The sequence below is a fragment of the Balaenoptera acutorostrata genome, chromosome 15 (genome assembly GCF_949987535.1).
Source record: "Balaenoptera acutorostrata chromosome 15, mBalAcu1.1, whole genome shotgun sequence".
NCBI classification, from domain to species: domain Eukaryota; kingdom Metazoa; phylum Chordata; class Mammalia; order Artiodactyla; family Balaenopteridae; genus Balaenoptera; species Balaenoptera acutorostrata.
In genome coordinates, this window is record NC_080078.1 from 60719903 (window position 1) to 60739406 (window position 19504).

At 51.8% G+C, this 19504-nt stretch overlaps 1 protein-coding gene across 2 annotated transcripts in view; it reads right to left on the reverse strand.

The window, feature by feature from the left end:
* Positions 1–549: 549 nt before the first annotated feature.
* SIRPA (signal regulatory protein alpha) overlaps positions 550–19504 on the reverse strand; it is a 42645-nt gene continuing 23690 nt past the window's right edge. For both annotated transcript variants that reach the window (XM_057530226.1, XM_057530227.1), the window contains exons 4-9: positions 17878–18198; positions 16963–17292; positions 15028–15138; positions 11974–11998; positions 5465–5504; positions 550–3049 (exon numbers count right to left, since the gene is read on the reverse strand). In XM_057530226.1, coding sequence (XP_057386209.1) covers positions 2795–3049; positions 5465–5504; positions 11974–11998; positions 15028–15138; positions 16963–17292; positions 17878–18198 — 1082 coding nt within the window. In that variant the 3' untranslated portion in view covers positions 550–2794. The remainder of the gene's footprint in view (positions 3050–5464; positions 5505–11973; positions 11999–15027; positions 15139–16962; positions 17293–17877; positions 18199–19504) is intronic.

Genomic DNA, 19504 nt, shown 5'->3' on the forward strand with positions numbered 1-19504 from the left:
TAGCACGAGACATGAATCATCTGGCAGGGTTATTCTAGGACAAGCATTAGCGTCCACATTTGGTAGAGGAGGAAAGTGGGGCCCCGAGAGGGTGACCTGCTTGTCCAAGATCCCACAGGTGGTGAGGGGTGACCAGACCCCACTGTGCAATGTTTAAGGCAGGAAGACCCAACGCTTAGTGAAGGCCTGCCATGTGCCGAGCACCCTAGCCCCTTTAATCCCCACACTAACCCTAGAGGGGGGCGTCCCCATTGTGCCAATGATCAGCCTGAGTCTCAGAGAGGTGAGTGGTTTGTTCCCGCAGCTACAAAGTGGCAGAGCCGGGATTCAAACTTGGTTTTCTGTTGGAATTCTGCTCAAGCAGGTGTTTGGGTTGCCTTACCCTGACTCCCTCTGAGCCAGGGGAAACAAAGTCTTTGTGTCTATAAAACCCAAGAGAGGACCAGACGCTGAAGTCGCTTCCAAGCCCTGGGGCCCACATGATCTTCTCCCAGGCTCGTGGGCACAGGGACAAACTCACAGAGACAAGGACACTCAACACCCAGAGGGGCCGTTGTTACCCAGAAATCTTTATTACAAAAATATTTTGCAAGCCAAAAAGTTTAAGTTGCAACTATATACAAAATAGGGCCTGTTTCCTTCCCCGCAGTTTGAAAATAAACTCCCAAAACCATGCTCCTTCCATACTGTTGTTTCGACTGCTTCCTTTTCCTGGGGTTTGGTTCACAAGGTATGGGAATCTCCAGGCTGCCAGGCTGAAGCTAAACTACGTGACTTCCTTGGCATCATTCCTTACTCCCCTTCCAAAACTCAAAATAAAATAAAATTAAAATGGCACCAAGAAAACATTTTTTAAAAATTCTGTGTGTGTGCGTGTGTGTGCTCACATGCGTGTGTTCTCTCTGGGCAGAAGAGAGGGAGACCAAGGTTTACAAGCCAACCTTTTGGAATCTGGAAATAGCTCGAGCCAGGTGGCTGGGCCACTGTGCTCCTAGATGCCACAGAGAAACTCTGGCTTATGGGGCCAGAGCTGCCCACATGGCCTGTCGGCTCAGCCAGTTCCTGCATGCCATCATGTAAAACAGATCACCGTCCCCCAGAGAGCTGGGTCTGCCCTCGGCTCCTGGAGTTCCACCTGGAGGACCTGCTGATGGGCAGGATGGCTCAGCTTCTGGCTCTGACAGCCTGAGCCAGGAATCCCTTGGGCATCAAATGGCTGGACCCAGGGGGCAGTGAAGATTCGCATCTCAGCTCTGAGAGCTGATCAGTTACACGTGAAGACCGAATAAACAGAGCTTGCAACACCTGCTTGCCCTGGGCCCAGCCAGGCCCCCACACTGAATTGGAGGGTTGCGGGGTCTGAGGATAACAGGGTCACGGCCTCTGCCCAACCTCTTGAGACAGAGGGACAGAAGGTGGGTCATTCCTGGCTTCACAGCTGCCCAGTCCTCCTGGCTGTCTTTGATTTATTCCAGTTTGATCTCGACAAGGTTTGGGAGCAGAAATGGAAGATTCCACCTTCAGAGATGAGCTCAGAGAGCCGGAATGGGGAAAACAGCCAGGCACAGCTTCCTACCCTGCACGGCCCTAAAGTGCTTGTGAGCGATGGAGGGGAGGGATGGCATCTTTCCTCTCCCCTCTGTACAGGTGAGCAGACTGAGGCGTTAGGTCTTGGCCAGATGGAGAAGGAGGCAGCCTGGAGAAGCACGGGCAGGTGCAGACTTAGCACACTGGGTGCTCGGAAGGCAGAAGTACCAGCCTCGTGGAGAGAAGGCTAAGTGTCTCCGTGGAGTAGCCAACCTGGAACCTTCTTCCCCACCCTCAAGCCTCTGGGACTGGGAGGGACTCAGTTTCCGCTGTAAGAGAATCCCTCCAGAACAACCGACCGTTCAACCTTAGACTGCACAAGACCCAACCACGCACTTCAACACATGACAAAGAGCCAGGATAACACTGCTGTTTTAAGAAAAATACAGAACAAAACACCACAGATCAAATTTTCTAACACCTCAGTTTCAAGATTGCACATTTCACACTTCTCAATAATTTACAGGCGTCCACAGCGAGAGGTTGTGAGTTAGTGCTTGCTGAAGGAAGCGAGCTCAGGTATGGAAGGGAGAGGTGGGGCCACGTGGAGTATCACCGTCGGAGATCCTCCAGGTCTCGAGGGCCGTGAAGAAGAGGGGCGTTTTGTCCCTCAGTCCTTGGTGGCGGAGGAGCTCCTCAGACGGTCCTCTGCTCCCCGGGGCTTGTGGCTGGTCAGTGCAGGGAGGGGAGGCCAGGACTGCTGGCAGCTACGGCACCAAGTCTCGGGATGCGCGTCCAGCTTCTTCTCCATGGATGGGCAGTTCGATCTAAAGGGAGAACTTTCCCCAAAGCCCCAGGTGGGTGGTGCTGGGAGGAGGAGGTGGGTTTTCTCCCTCCTCACTCTGGAAGATCGGGCTGCAGAGTGTCAAGGAGGCAGTCAGTGGTCTCCAAGACCATGACAAAGGCCCACAGTTGATGGACAGAGGCGTGAGAGTTCTTACACCCCTGATGGCTCTGGCCAGTTCCCAGGTCGGTTCCCTGCCTAGTCTGGCAACATCAGCCTCCATGTGTGGCCACAAAGAGGGGCCATGGCTGCCCTGGAAATGCTGGAGAGCCAGCTGGGTTGGGGAGACAAGAGCTACCCTCACTGTTGGGTCCTGTTCCACCCTGGCCCTCCAGGAACAGGGCTGGCTGTCCTCATCAAGGCTGCCCGCAATGGGGCAGGAAGGCTCATGGGGACAGACCCTAGAGATGGCCACGGCCCTGTTCACTTCCTCTGGACCTGGACACTGGCGTACTCTGAGTAGGATGGCTCAGGCTTGGGGGCTGGCTGCTTGGGGTTTCGGTTGAGGTGGACCATGTCCAGGTCGGCGTAGGTGAGGGTGTCCTCAGACACAGGTGGTGGGCGGGCCTGAATGCTGGCATACTCCGTGTGGTTGTTGGGTTCGTCGGCCTTGGGGGTGGACTTCTTCCCCTTGGGCAGGTTCAGGTCTGCATATGTGATGTCGTTGTTGTCCTGGATCTAAATGAGATGGAGAGAAGGTCATTCTGGAGCCCCCAGCCACTCACTCACCCTCAGTACCAAGTCTGGTTGCTTCTGTCTCTTCTTGGCCTCCACTGGCTCAGCCCTAGTTCATGCCCCCTCTTCTCTGGCCAAGGTCACCTGTCTCCAGCCTCGCCCTTCCAATCAGCCTCCTCCTCACACAGCCTGAAGGGTCTTCCTAACCATCAGTGTAGTCGCCTCACGTCCCTGCTTCAAAGTCACCCCGTCCTGCAGTCCTCGCCTGCCTTTCCCGATGCTCTTTCCTCTGCCTAGAGTGTCCAGCCCTCCTTCTTCTTGTAATGAAACCCAATCCACCCTGTCAATTTCATCCTAAGACCCTCCTCTCAGCTGGGTCCAGAGCTCTGTCTCTGTGCTTCCTCAGTCTGTGCTTCTGCATCACAGCACCCACCACCTAGGGCTGTCTGTGCCTGTTTGGAGGTCTGAGAAGATGCTGACCCCCCAGTGGATGCAGACATTCACTTATTTACTCATTTATTCAAGAAAAATTCACTAGGCATCTGTTATGATGCAGAAACCAAGGCAGACACAGAAGAAGCCCCATGGATGTTAAATGAACAAATTAATGAGTGGTGGATGGATAAATGGATGGCAACAGTTTCAGCCCCGCTCCTGGTGAAGTTGGGGACTGGGGGACAGAAGACAGGGGTGTCTGAGAATGAGGCCAGCAGTGAACAGGAGGTAAATGTTCTGTAGGCAGAAGTCGGAGTGTGAATCCTGGTTCTGCTCTCTCTGGCTAAGGGACTAGGCAGTTCACTTAGCCTCTCTAGGCCTTGGTTTCCCTATCTGTAAAGTGGGTCTAATAATAGTATCTATTGCCAGGGTCACTGGGAGGATCCAATGAGATGGTCCAGGTAAAGCTCTTAGGACGGAGCCTGGCTCGTGTCAAGTGCACATATGTTCAGCACGTGTCAGCTGTCATCTGCCACCTGGCAAACCTGAACCTCTCCCACATGCTCATCTTATTACCCACAACTGCCGCCTTGAAATTACCCATCATGAATGACATACTTTGCTCCTTCTGTGCCTGGCACCTGCGCTGTAGAAGTGGAGGGGAGCTACCAACACCCATGATCCTACCTGATGCACAAAAATAACCTCAGTCCCCAACAGCTGACAGGCGCCCTGCTCTCACGTGGATCACCCGATTTAGGCCCTATCACAACCCTGCTTGGTAGGAATTATTTACTCTATTTTACGGTGAAGAATCTGAGAGCCAGAGAAGTTAAATAATTGGGTCAAAGTCACACAGCTAGAAAAGAGCCAAGGTCTGCTGGCCTCTAAAGCTGTGGTCCGACGGCCCACAGCACTGGGAGTCCTAGTCACAGGGCTGCAAGCTCCACAAGAGCCTTGCTCACTGCCCAGGGCCTGGCACATAGTAGGTGCTCAGGAAGTCCCAACTGACTGTGAATTCTGTACAAGTTTCAGTGCTCTTTTCGCCGTCATTCTTTCCCTGCAAAGTTCCAGAAAGAACTTCGACTTTGAAAATCCCAGAAAGTAAAATGACGGGGGAGAAGGCCTTCCTGTCCCATGACTGGAAATGGTCTTGGATTTCTAATCACCACCTGAGCTCATGCCCAGGACCCGCTGGAGGCAGGAAGGGCGGGGTGGGGCTGTGCTGGGTCAGGAGAGTTTTGGCCTGGAAGCACCGTGCCTCTCACCAGCCCTGACTCTCTTCAACAGACTACAGATATGACGATGACAACTGCCAGGGAAATGTCAAGGACAGCTGCCATGTTCTCATTCCAGGTTCAGGGTAGGGCCTGTCTCCTTACAAGGCTCAGAGGAGCCCTCTGCCTCCAAGGTCCGACAGCGTCAGCCGGTGCAGACAGGGCCAGAGTTCTCGGAAACAGGCCAGCCATGGTGCCTTGAAATCCTCGCAGTGATGCTGGGGCGAAAGTGCCAGCTCAAGGGAGTGTGCCCTTGCATGAGGTCATTAATGACATGGGGTCTTCCCATCAGCAAAGGTAGCGCAGTGCTGCGTGTTACCCTGTGTGAGAGGCACAGGGCTGCAAGGGTGCCCCTGGTGGAAGGACTGGCTGGGCACGTGCACGGAGGCTGGATGGCGTGATGAACACTAAGCCTGACTCCAGGGCACCGTTTAGACAGAACACATGGTGGTCGGTGCCCTTCTAAGCTGTGCAGTGTTTGGCACTGAGTCAGACAGGCGGGGACAGACTCTCGGTGGTATGATTTCCTTGCATCGACAGGAGTTGCAGATCCTGTTCTAAATTAAGACTCCTTCACCAGGGTGGGCGGGTGCCAGGGGTGGAGGATCCTTGCTTTCCTGAGTCCCCCCTCCCGCTGCTCCAGCTGGGAGAGTCTGTCCCAGCCTGTTCCTGTTTCCCAGGAAGGGCATCTCACCAAGCACCGTACCTGGGTTGTTTCTCTAGTGTTCTTCTCGGGCTCATGCAACCTAAAAAGGAAAGAGACGCACAGATAAAAATACCCTCACTATCTCCAGTGCTCATGCAAATGGATAAGAATAACATTTAGGTTCCACTTCCTATATGGGTGGAGGACATGGATGAGCGATTCCCAACAGAAACACAACTGCTTATCACATGTTTGGACCAAAGGGCTTTTCAGCAATGCACTACCTTTTTTTGTTTAACCTACTTTATCATCAAGGATCTTTAAAAATTATAATACTTGGTGCTGGGGAAGGTGCAGTGAAACTGGCAGGTTCACACACTGCTGGTGGGAGGGGCCGACCGGCACAACATTTTCTGGAAGCCGCTTGGCAAAGTCAAGAGCTTGGAAGTTGTCCTCATCTTTTGACTCATAATCGCACACTTGGCCGGGTTGGGGGGTGGGATTCAAAATATAGAAAAAGCTTTATGCACAGAGGCATTTACCACAGAATGAGATGGGGGAGGAAGGTTTACGCCTCACAGCTCCACCAACTAGGACTGGTTAAGGAAATTAGGATAGATTTGTAGATAAAGACTTAAAAGGTTTATGAGGAAGTTTTTTTTTTTTTAATTACAAATGATTACATTAAAATGATAAGTATAAAAGCAAAATTCTCTGTGGAATGATTTCAGTTATGAAAAATGTGTGGATAACACTGGAAGGAAACATAGTAAAATGCTAACAGCAGGGGTCTTTGGGTGGTATTTTTTCTTCTTTTTAGTTTCCCATGTTTTCCCAATGTTCTATATTATACACATCTAAGTCACCATTAAGAAAGGAAAAGAGAAGGACCAAGTGTTCTGGTTAATCAAAGAAGCTCTTCAAGCACTTGATTCTGTAATTGGAGGCTGTGGCTTGGCTCACTGCAGGGTCACAGTCAAGGTGGTGAGCAAACCAGAGCCGCTAGTTCTGCAGGAGTTGTGTAAATTCTCAAGCTGGCCAGTCTGGGGATGTTAGCCTGGATCATGTCAGAAATGAGCAATGGGGCTTGGCAGTGGGGTTATTAATGGATTTGGCATGAGCGCTTGGCTCAGAAAGCAGTTCTGGGGCAGGACGGGCCCCACGTGGCCACAGCAACGGCCCTCCAGGAGCAGGGACATCGTCTGGAGAGGACCATCACTCACTCAGCTCCATCCATACCCCTCCTGCTTCCAACGGGTCTGGCTGCCCACTGCCTTTGGTTCAAGTCTAATGCCTCGCCCTGCTCGTAAGCCCTGTGCAGTCTGTCCCTGGCTGACCTCCCTAGGGGTCATTCACTCCCTCTCCCTCATTCACCCACTTACTCACTCACCCAATATTTCTCAAGGGCTACTTGATGAGGCCCACTTTACATGTCAACAACAGCCTTGAAGAACCCCCTCAACCACTTTTCCTCTTGGTTAACCTTTGTTCATCCTTCAAGACTCAACTACGTTGTCACTTCCTTGGGAAGGCTCTGATAGTGCTGGGCTGGCTGGGCTGCCCCTCTGTGACAATTTCAAACTTCTTGCATATTTTCCCATCTGGCTTGTGTGTCTGGCTGTCTGCCATGCTTCTTCACCACATAGGTATGGGTGCTCAAAACTGACTTGGAATGAATGACAATCAGGCTGCCCCAGGGCCTTTGCACACTCATTCCTCCTTGCCTCTTCATCTGATTCACTCCTTCTCTTCCCTCAGGGCTGTTTCAAATAGTTCTTTCTCAGAGAAACCTTCACTGAATCCCAAACTCCATTCTCAGAACACTGGGGCTCCTCTCTCAGAGCAATTATTACAGACCAGAAGCAGTTATCCATTTTTTCATGTCTGTCTCTCCTCCGGTCCCTCACGTCTCAGTGAATGGCATTGCTGTTACTCATCCCTGTGCTCGGCTAAGGAAGTGGGAATCACCCCTGATTCTCCTCCCTCCTCCTTTAAAACCTGTGTCTAATCCACTGCAAGGTTTGTCGACTCTGCCTGCAAAGTACATATCGAACCCCTCCACTCCGTCATCACCACCATCCAGGTTTAAAATTTCTGAGGAGCCTCTGGCGTCTCTGCTCTATTCCTGCTCTGCCTGCACTCCACTCCCCACTTGTAAACTGCATCTGCGATGTCATATCATTTTTCTGCTTAAAACCCTCAACTCCTTCCCAGCACGCAGTGAAATCCATCTCCGAGTCCTGACTGCCTGGCCTGCGTGATGTGCCCACACCAAACGCTCTAGTCCTCTGTCTCCACCCTCCATCACTCAGCTCTGGCCCCCTTGCCTCCTCCACGGTCTGTGAACACGTCCAACTGCTCCTGCCTCGGGGTCTTGGCACTGGCCATTCCCTCTGCCTGGTCCACTCTTGCCCCCGATATTCCCATGGCTAGAGACTTCTCGCCCCTCAGCTGTCTCCTAAATGTCCCCTCCTTAGATGGCCTTCCCTGACCGCCGACCGCACACCCACCCCCTGCCCCCACAACCTCTGCTCTGCACCTCACTTTGTGTTATTTAGTCAGTGCCCGCAGCACGTCGTGTATTAACCTCCTAGCTTGTTTGGTAACTTGCCTCCCTGTGGACCACGAGCTCCATGTGGGCAGGGACTAGGCCCGTGTCATTCACCACCGGAGCCCTGACACCTAGTAATGGGCCGGTGCACCGTTAGCATGCCATAGATGTTTGTTGAATGAATGACTGAATGAATGAACATCTCTCCCATGGGATCAAAAGTGCCACGAGACCAGGGCTAGTGTCTTTTTTGCTCCTCTTTGCAATCCCCCAGCTTAAGGCCTGGCGCTCAATCCAGATGAATAAATGAAAGAGTCAGGGAAGCCTTAAATATTCCAAGAATAAATTCAGTGAATGTCTGACAAGTGAACAAATGGCCGACCGAATGAACCCCAGTGCCCAATTAAGGGAGCAGAGCCACATTTTTCTCTCATCTGAGCTGGGGAAGATTACAACGTTCTCCTGTACGTTCCTAACCTAGGGAGTTAGAAATAGCCAGTCCCCCCACTGGCCCTGCAACCTGATGGGCCCTTTGAGCTCAAAGTGGCGGCATTGCCCCCTCCCTTGCCCCGCCCCCTCCCGGGGTGCTGGGCTGTTACCCATGCCAATGTCCTCTGGAAAGCGTCTGACCCCAGTCAGCCTAGCTGAAGCTGGCGGCTGCATGGGAAAGCGCCATTACCGCTCACTGGCTAACGCTTTGGCTTAGAGAGATGAAAGGGAGCAAGTGATCTCACGGCTCCCTCGGTAGGCTCATGCTGGCAAAATAAAAAACAGGCAGAAAACGGTTGGCTTCTCTGGGGAAGAAGAAACAGGCAGCAAGAGGCACTGGATCAGTGATGAAAAGCCTCAGTTTCAGCGTCAGAGAAATCTGGGTTGACTCGTGGTTCAGCACTTACTAACTGTGGGACCTTGGGAAGGTCACATGACTTCTCTGAGCCTCAGTTTCCTCAACCACAACATAGGGACAATAATAAGCTTCTAGAGCAGGGGTTCTCAAAGTCCAGCTTGGAAGCAGCAGCACCAGTGCCACCTGAGAACTTGTTAGAAATACAAATTCCACATCAGAAACTCAGGGGGTGGGGCCAGTAATCTGCATTTTAACAAGCCCTCCAGGGAATTCTGCTACACACTCAAGTTTGAGAGCCTCTGTTGAATTAAACTGGGACAATAGTAAATCATAGGATTTTTGCAATAATTAAATCATCAATGGGCTAATATAGGTAAAATCATAGATCTGTGCCTGGAACACAGTGAATGCTCAATAAATGTTAGCCGCTGATGCTGTTGTCATTATTATTATTGCCACACCCCTTTTCTTCCAGAAATGTATTGTCTAACTGAGGAGATGACACGTAACAAATAGTGACAACAATAAAAACAAAACAAAAAAGAGAGATCCTTCCATATTTGGGGCTGTGAAGCCACTGACAGGGAGAGTTTTAGGGATTCAGGAAGTTAGAGATCGGGGATTGCTGTGGTGGTTTGGGATGGCATTTGCTCATTCATTTATTCAACAAACCATTACTGAGCACCTATTCCATTCTGGGCATGGTGCCAAGTTCAGCAGCAATTAGCAGTGAACGTGAGGGAAGTAATCCCTGCCTTCAAGAGGGGTGGGTTATACTACGGGGACAAGTGCAGAGACAACTTGGACACACAGGGGTGTCCATCCAGGGGCATTAGGAGAGCTCCCAGGAGGGGCCTCTGTCCCTGGAGGAGGTAACACCCTTGCTGAGCCCAGAAGGAAGAGCAAGAGGTAACCAGGGAAAAGGAGGGGCGCCTACACTAGCTTCCATGTGGTACAACTCCAGGGGGCGCTGTTCAGAGCCTGCCGTGACTGCCGCCCCCTGAAGCTGTGCAGACCCTGGGTGGTTCAGGAGCAGGGGTGGGGAGCACATCTCAGGGAGAGAGGCCAGCGCACAGGGCGAGGAGAGCGAGGATGCAGCGTGAGGGAGGAGGTGAAGGGGGGCAGCGTTGGCTGAGCCACGGAATGTGAGCTCCAGGAGTGGCTGGAAGTAAAACTGTCCAACGCAGCAGGGCTGGACCACGAGGGGCTTGAGGGCCTCAGGAGAGCATCTGGACTACCTCGAGAGCCACAGGGAGCCACTGAGGGGTTTTAGGCAAAGGATGGAAGCTGAGCCTTGCCCTTGAGAAGAGTGTACTTGGGTGGGAAGTGTGACAGGTGAAGGCCCGGCAACAGGAAGCACGTTTCCCTGGGGACAGTGAGGAGCCTGGTTTTGCTGGAGTGGTGGCTCTGCTTGTTCAGGGATGGGGAAGCCGGGAGGCTGGCCAGGGCTCAGAGCAGGAAGCCACCTGTGGAGGTCAGAGCAGAAAGCAAGGCTCTTTCCCAAGGGCACCACAGACTCCCGCTGTGGGGCAGGAGGGACACATAGTGTTTCTCAGGGCCCTTCAGACAGGTCAGATGCTCTTGCTGTGTGCAACCGCAGTGCCTAGTATTTCCCCCCTACATCTGTGGTCCCCAACACAGGACACAGCACCCCTATGCCCCCAACCTTGGTATTGTCCTTGACCCTACAATCCATCAGCAAGTTCTCTTGGCTCTACCTCCGAAATATATCCGGAATCTGACCATTTCTAAGCCCATCCCATCACCCTGGTCTAGGCCACCACCATCTGCTTGGACTACTGCAGTAGCCTCCTCTCTGGCCTCTCTGCCTCCACCCTCACCTCCTTTAGCTTGGTCCACACAGAGTGGTCAGGGTGATACTTTTAAAACAAAGTCAGATCATCTCCCTCCTAAGCCTCCTCATCCAACTGGGATTAAAACCCTGAGTCCTAACAGCTACAGGGCCTAGACCCCTGGCTTCCCCTCCAGATCCTCAGTTCTGCTTTGCAATTCTGAAATCCACAAAGCTCTAAAAATATCAAAAGATTTGCAAAACCCATTTGGTGGCAAAACCTGTCCCGAACCAACATGAAGCTATTTATAATTTGTATTTATCATCCTTGGTGTGGACGTTCATGTTTCCATGCAGGTACCTTCACGTGGTAGATGATGGGGTGCTGCCTCTACTCCGCTGGGCTGAATGTCGGGGGCCTTCCCCAAAGCTGCAAAGTCTGGATTAGTCACCCATCTGCTGCATGGGCCACAGCTAAGGTACGTGGGCCTGCACCTCCTGACATCATCCCTTCCTGTCCCTTCACTCCTCTGCTCCAACTGCTGGCCTCCCCCATCCTCCCGGCACTGCCCACCTCGGGCCTTTGCCTCGCCTGCTCTCTCACCCAGCATGTGTCCCCTCACAGGTCCCCAGCTCCAGGTCCCTGCTCATATGTCCTCTTCAGAGGAGGTCCTGCCCCTGCCCTCCCTGCCCCCCAGTCTCCATCCCCTTGCTGTGTTTGATTCGTCACCACCTGACAGGGCATTATACTGTTTTGCCTCCAGGCTTACTGCCTGCTTCTCTCACTGGCATCTGAGCCTCACGAAGGCCCAGACTGATTCTTGTTCACTGCTGTATCCTGAGTGCTCCGAACAGAGCTGGTGCACAGTAGACTCAGCAAAAATCACCGATAATGTGAATCAACAAACTAATGTACCATCTGTGATGTAATGTCATCGGCTTAGCTTCTGACCAGGTCACGGGCTTCAGGAGGGCACAGATGCTTCTATCCTACTCATGCCAGCATTGCCAGGGCCGTCTGTGCCAAAGCACTCAATGAATATTTAGTGAACGAAGGAAAGAGCAAAGTATACAATTTGGATTCGGGGGCAGAATGTGCAGGAGGTTTCTGCCACAGTCCAAATGGGATTTGATAAGGGTCTCACTGTCTGTGGACAGCAAGCAAGAAATCAGTGCCTCTGTGTGCAGAAATCCCCTCAAATCCCCTCATTTGAGATAGTAATTAAAGATGGACCTGGTGAGAAGAGCTTACAAAGGAAAGAAATAGAACGGTTGACTGGCGCAGGAGTGAGGGTCAGTGGGTGTGCATTATGCTTTGCAGTTTTGGGGGCAAACAACAAAATAACTACAAAATCACCCTAGCGCAGTGATGTACTTACCGTGTAGAAGAAGTGGAGCCCTTGGCTGAAAGAGAGAAAAAACAAAAGCCAGTTATTTAACTTAGAAACACACTTTTCTCACGTAACTTTGTGTGTGTGTGTGTGTGTGTGTGTGTGTGTGTGTGTGTAGAGGGGGAGACAGAGGTTTACCTCAAAGGATGTTGGGAGGAATAATTGAAATCACCTCTAAACCACAGGAAACCCCATGTCCACCCCACTGGGGTGGGCGGCCCATTATCTTCCATGGAGGAAGAGTGAGCTGGGCCTTCCTGCTTTCCCATCTCTGGGAATTGCCAAAGGTCAGATCCCAAAGCAGCCTTCAGCCTGGGAGAGGTCAACTGCCCTACCTCTGTCTGAGCCTCACTTCCATGCATCACACACCTTACCAGAGACCCTACAGCAAGCCTGGGTCCCCATCAGGGCCCTTCACTGCTGGAGAACAGGTTTTAGCAGGTCTGCTAGGTAGGGGAGTAAGTGTGAATCCCACTTCTGCCACCAACTCACTTGCTGTGTGACCCTCTGTGGGTCATTTCCCCTCTCTGAGCTTGGATTTCAGTGCTCTAACTCACAGGGTTGGGCTGGACATTCATTTTCATCTCACCACTTTCCAAAAAAGGATCTTGGGAGGAAAGAAAGAGTCCATCTGGCTCAGAGATTTTAAGCCTGTGATATGGGGCATCCCACAGAGAAGCCACTAGGGCTCAGCCACCATTTGACTCTCATTTTGCTGTAAAATTGTAATTAAAAAGCAACACGCACAGGCAAATGTGCTCTGCACCCCATTTTAACAGGCTGGAGGCTGCCACAATGCAAGAATTCTCACTGCCAGATTAACGCTTGGTGCCTGGGCAGGTACTGGATTTTTAGGTGAGTGGCACCAGTTAGATGCTGCAGCGCAGCATCTAACATTTGAATGGAGGCTGATGGGTTGCCAAGTGCTGGGTCATGAGTCATCTCAGGGAGTCCAGTGACGGGACCAATCATCTCCATTTTACACCAAGGACACTGGATGACTCCCTAAGGTCACACAACTGGTAAGTGATAGAGTTGAAATTAGGATATTTCACTGAGTATGAGGTAGAGGATGGCAGATACCTCCAGGGACCAATGAGGGAGAAGGGGTGTCTCCTTAGGATGGAGGTGAAGTGCAGAGTGGTCTCAAACATAGTCCCTGGAGACCCGCTGTCCAGGTGTGAATCCTGGCCTCAGCACTCACCAGTTGTGAGACCCTGAGCAAGTTTTATAACTTTCCCATGCCTCAGTTTCCTCATCTGTAAAGTGGGGTTAGGTCTGTGAACAGTGCCTGGCACATCAGAAGATCTGACTGAGGGCCAGTTGTCACTGTCTCTAGAGCCGATGTGTGAGAGCTGGGCTCTGCACACAAGCAGACGCACCACTCAGGGCTGGGTGGCCTTCACCAGCATCTGCAGTTCCCCAACCCCCCTCCCCCCTCCGGAACGCTGGGTCACTGATGCCCGGGCCCACGGTACTGAGCTCACATGTGCCGGAGCCTGACGTGGTGGCCAGGGATGAGGCTCCAAAGGGGACTGGGACACTAGTGGACACCGTGAACGCTCCATCCAAGGGCTGGCTTGTCACTCTTGGTGGGCAACAGACCCTGCTTCCCCACCTGAGGAGGAGTCCTTCCTGTGCGGGGGCTCCAGGAATGTCAGGGAAACCACCCTGTAGATCATCTGGCAGAACCTCTTCTGGATTCCACATATGCGGGCCCTGACGCCAGCCCTCCTGGACGGGAGCTGGAGGCTCAGGCAGTGTCTCAGAGCTGAGTCCCTCCAGCCAGCCCAGCGGGGAGGGAAACTTGGGGACCAGAGGAAAGGGGGTGCAGGAGGGGTGCGTGGCTGATGCACAACATGCCTGTTGAGCTCTGCCTGGAGGTCTGGGCGCAGAAGCACAGCTCAGGACCACACTTTATAAGCTGCGGCATGTGGTGGGTCACAACCAGCATTTTTAAAAGAATATAGTACAAAATATGACAAAAAGGAAAATATCAGAGTTCCAATTTTATAGATGGGGTGTGTGTGCATTGGGTTGAGACATGAAATGTATTTCTATCACTTGTAGCCGAAAAAGTTTCAGAAACACTGGCTTAAAATAGTCTCCTTCAAGAGTGGGAAGGAGAACATGTATCTTTTTAGGTCTGAGACTGTGTCAGAGCTGCTGTTTCACATGAGCTTATTTGTTTCATAACTATCCTCCAAGGCAGGCACTGCCACACCCATTTTATAGGTGAGGAAATGGAGGCTCGCGGAGGCCAAATTGTTTAGAGCATAAAACAAGGGTCTGGAACCCTAGTTTGTCTGACTCCAAAGTCAGAGGTCTGGCCACAGCAACAACTACACACACACACACACACACACACACACACACGCACACACGTGCTTGCCCACGCACGTGCATGAGCATGCAAACAAGGGGACAATGTCCTGGATGTGAACTTATACCCTCCTGCTGCAGTCAAAGGCCACACATCTTGCCACAGTGAAGGGAGCTTTCCAGGGAGATGGCTCATGTTTCCAGGCTCATGTACAATACTGACGACAGGAGTTAACATTTATTGAGCACTTGCTGTGTGCTGGGCATCTCACTAACACTGTACCCACAGTCAGCCATTTAATCCTCCCAACGGCCTCAGAAGTAAGTTGTGGTATTATCCCCACTCCCTTCTAGCCTCCTGCCAGGGTGCTGGGCATGTAACCTAGACAGGTAAGGGGAAAGCAGAAGTCTGCCCGGGGCTCCTGGGAAACACTGTTTCCTCCCTGAGGCCCTCTTGCCACCCTGGCATCTCCCTGCTTCCCACCTTGGTAGTGGTCCTGTGAGGATGTGAGGCCTGGAGCAGTGATGGCTGCGGGGGTGCTGACCCACTCAGATTCCAGCCTGGGGAAGGGCCCACACAGCCATGGCACTGTTACCTTTGGACTTCTTGTTACCGGGAGTAACTGGACATCTTTATGGCTTAAACTGTGTGAGGCCTCCCCCTCTGGGAAGGACAGCCCAGGGGCAAACTCATGAGGAGGAATTGAGGAAAGTACCCACCTTTCTTCTGTCTGATTCGGAGGAGGTAGAGGGCGGCGATCAGCAGGGCCACCAGCAGGGCACATACTACGCCCACCACGATGAAGATACTGTTCCAGTTGTCAGCCTTGTCTAGGACCACACAAAATAGAGGCTTCTTGTAGGAAAATTTAAAACAAAAAAAAGGAAAACCCACTGCCCCTATTCACCACGAGGCAGGCTTCATTAACTGAAAACATCTGGCTCAGACATTTCAGGCCACATGGGCACGTCCATGGGTCTGCACACACCTCTCCTCATGGGTTACCCACCGGCAGTGCAAAAACCGTGCCGAGGTAACAGGGGGGAAACGCTGCCATCAGCCTCGGAGAGGCCCAGCTGCAGGGCATGGGCGGGAATCTCCCTCCCGAGGAACAGACATACGTTCCTCCTCATCTGAGTGAGCCGTGGAGTGGCCACACAGGGGCGCAGGTCTGCCCGGAACTCCTAATCGTAGCTGGGGCAACACACAGCGCAGGCGGCAGGGGTGGCGAGGAGTGGCGGACGTGCGTCTGGACATGCAGAGCCCCGAGGCTGTGCCCTGGTCCGTGCCCAGGGCCTGGGCCTAGGAGCGCTGAACCCAGGACGTGGGACACGGAGACAGGGCAGGGGTGGCGCCGGGCACAGGCAGGGGATCCCACATGAGGGCACAGTGGGAGGCCAGGAGCAGGTCTCAGACACGGGGGGTTCCAATCAATGCCCTTTGTTGTGTGACCTTGAGCAGGTCATTTAAACCCCCCTCACACACTGGCTTATGTTACTGAGGCCAATAGTAATCTCTACCTCATTGGATAGCTCTGAGGATTACCTAACCAAACCAGCTCGCACATCAACCAGCTAACTCACTCTTTCATCCTTTCTAAAAGTATTTCTTGAGTGTCTACTGCATACCCAGCCCTGAAGCTACAGTGCTGCGACAGCTATGGTCCCAGCAGCTGAGACTCAAAGCTGGGGGGGGGGTCACCAGGGTCACCTCCCTCAACATTGCCAGGGGCAGGCGGAGCAGCCCAGAGACGGGCACTGACTTGTCTAAGCTCCCCAGCAAGACTGTGACAGGCAGAGTAGATCCACACAACCTGTCTCCAAGGGCAGGGCTCATCCTGTGAAAACCAGCCATTGGTGGCACCAAAGGGCACCGTGACAGGCCCCAAGGCTTCTTTAGAGCTGTTCCCTTGAAGGATGCACGAAGGAAGGAAATGGACTCTATTCTAATCCATTCAAAGGGTCGCTACGTACAAGCGTACAGGTGATGGAACATTTCACAGTGGTACCAAAACGCCAACTAGGTGCTGCCGTTTTGAAGAAAGAAGGGAGACACATCGACAACAGGTTGGATGGGGGCTGACACCTTTCACTCTCCCAGAAGGGTGGCAGCGTCACCATCACCGTAAATGGGCCTAGAAATGTTTCCTGGGAATCGTCCCACAGAAATAGCTGCTCATGTAACTGAATATGTACAAGGACATTTAGTGCAGCATTGATTTTACTTGAGATAAGCCACAGACACCCTGAAGCTCCCATCCCTACTCCCAGTGGGGCACCCTTGCGATGGCAGCCAGGGAGACAAGGCCCAGGTAAGAAAGAGCAAGCCGGAGGGAGGTGGGCGGACATGGAATGGTGAACACAATTACTGTTAGTGAAAGAAAGCAAGAGGCAGGATGCTATGGACAGGACGATCTCTCTCCTTCCCTACTTTCTTTCTTTCATGGATATTTATGTCAAAAGATCTATAAAGAATATGCCAAACTCTAACAAGTGGTCACTCTTGGGGGTGTGGGGTTTGGGGGTGGAAACTCACTCTAAAGTTCTATTTTACATCTATTCACTTCTCGATTGTTCTATAAAAAGCATGAATTACTACCTTTAATATTAAATACAAAAGGTAAAGAACTGGGTCAGTTGGAGTGGAGGCCTCACCCACACGTTCGTCTGCATCCTGGTTCTTCTGGGGAGCAGAGGCCTCCAGCGTATGGTTTTTGGTGACCGCCGGCTGTCCGTCATGCTCCACCTGGCAGGTGAGCAGCACAGCCTCCCTGTGGGCAGATGAGTTCACCAGGAGCCAGCTCGTCCGGTTAAAGGTCCCGTCCTTGTTCTCTATGAGGGTCGAGGCCATGTCTATTCGGGACACATTTCCGTTCTCCAACCAGGTCAGTTGTAGGCGCTGGGGGTAGAACTTGCTCACCTGGCAGGTGACATTCACCTGGTTCCCCGCCATGGGGTGTTGGGTAATCGTCAAGGTAGGCGGAACTGAAACAGCACAGGCAGAAGCTCTGACCTTATGGAACCAGCAGGTCACAGGAGAGGGGCTGGATAACAGCTTGCAGCACAGCAAGGGAGTCACCAGAGGACAGAGTCAGGCATGCAGCAGGTGCTCAAACACCGAGGGTCTCTTTGCATATAAATGAAAGCATAAGCACACTGCAGGGCACACAGTAGGTGCTCAAGGACTGGGCTCCTATTAGGTTAATAATGTGTGCCATCTACAAGCACAGCCCCTGGCATGCAGTTGGAATATAATAACTGCAGCAAAATATATGAAATCACCAAGCACATAGGGGCCTGGCTTATAGTAGGAGCTCAGTAGTTGGAAAAACAATTGATAAAGTAAAGGAAACTACTTAGCACACTGCTTGGCACATGATGGGTGTCCACCTGGCAGCTGCCATTAAAACAGTAGTGAGTGACCAGCTCCTCTAGGAGCCTGGTGATGGGGCAGGACTGTCAGGAAGTAGATTCCAGGCAATTTGAGGCCTGGAGCAAAAAGCAGGGAGGAGGAACAGGCTGGGGCCTTGAGGGTAGGTGCAGGCTTAGGCTGGCATGAGGGGCATCTACCTCGGATGGTCTCAGACAAGTTGGCTGTCCCACGAAGAGGAGGGTCTCCCTGCAGGGTGATGTGGGTCACCTCACAGATGACCTGGGAGCGAACATCCCCCGGGGCCAGCACCACCTTGGTTGTGCTGGAGATGCTGTAGGAAACGTTGTTTCCCTCTGGTTCCACGTTGGTCTGGGAGGCTGAGAGCTCATTGCCATTTTTGAACCATTTCAGGGAGATGTTTCTGGGGGAGAACCCGTGGGATTTGCAGGTGAAGCTCACTGTCTGCTCAGGTGTGACCCTCACTGCGGGGCCTGATACCACAGGAGGAGAGGGTTTGGCTACAAAAAGAACATTTATAAATGATGGACATGATTGTAATTATCATCACTAATGATAAAAATGTGACACAGTTAAGAACCACCACACATATTATTTTTTAAATTCTTCAAATAGTTCTGAGAGGGCAGTGTCATCATGCTCATCTGACAGAGGAGACGCACAGGTTCCCAGAGGTGACTCTGAGTCAGGGGCAGGGCTGACATCGAATTCCAGGCCTGAGTTCAAAGTCCACCTTCTTACATCAGCCAGGTGATTTCCCACCAGTTTGGGCAAAGGAACAAAAATACTGATTGGTCTTACTCTCCTGTTAACTGTTCCTAGCTGGGCTCCCCCTGGAACACTTAGGTAAGTTCGGAGAAGAGTTTACAGAAGTAAATGCAGGGGAAGCAGGGTCATAGCGGGACCGCATGAAAGCTGAAGCAGGCTGGCCATCCAACGAGAGGCGTGGCCATGGCACCTCCCAGCTCCTCGTCTGTGAAAGGGGACAGCAGGCATTATCCTTCCCGGGCTGCAGTGAGGGTTAAATCAGGCAGTGGGAGCATTTTTGCTACGAGTAAAACACAAGATGATTCGCAAAATTAAACAAACACAGATCTCTCTTTAACCCAGACTGTATTTATATCCAGAGCTGTCCCTTCAGGTATCTATGAATTTACTGCATAGTTTTCATTCTTTCCACAAATATTCCAGTAGGACTAATGTGCCAATCCTTGAATTTGAAAGGAAGGGAGCAAAGGGGTGTTTTTCTGAATCTGGGTTCTTCTCCTGGGTCAGTTTTAGGTTGAAACAAAGATCACTGAGTGCTAAGAAACCAAAGGTGGTGAATTTCTTAATCGTTATTAAATCAGAAGAGACATAGACACAGGCCTATGAAGCAGCAGAAGCACCTCTTGTGTCCTGAAAATGTACACAAATCAGCAAATCAAAAGTGAGGGCAGTTTCTCCCTGTAGAAGGGCCCTCTAGGGTGTCTCCAAATTGTTCGTTATTACGTAACACCTCCTGTAAAAGTTGGCAGACAGCAACTATTATAAATATTTGCATTTGTAAATATTTAACTTGCTTCCTAAAACTCATCAAACATTTTGAGGACATAGTAAGGAGGTGTTACTTGAATAAATCAAGTCATAAAAACACCAGCATCCTGGACGTAACTAAAGGGAGCAGATACTGTGATCAGTTAGCACTTATAGAGAGTTTCTGGGAGCCTGATGCTGGGCTGATCCCTCTAGGAACCTCAGCTCTCTCATTCCCCACATCAGTCCTGAGAGGGAGGCTCGAGAGTGGCCCCATTTATGGGATGAGGC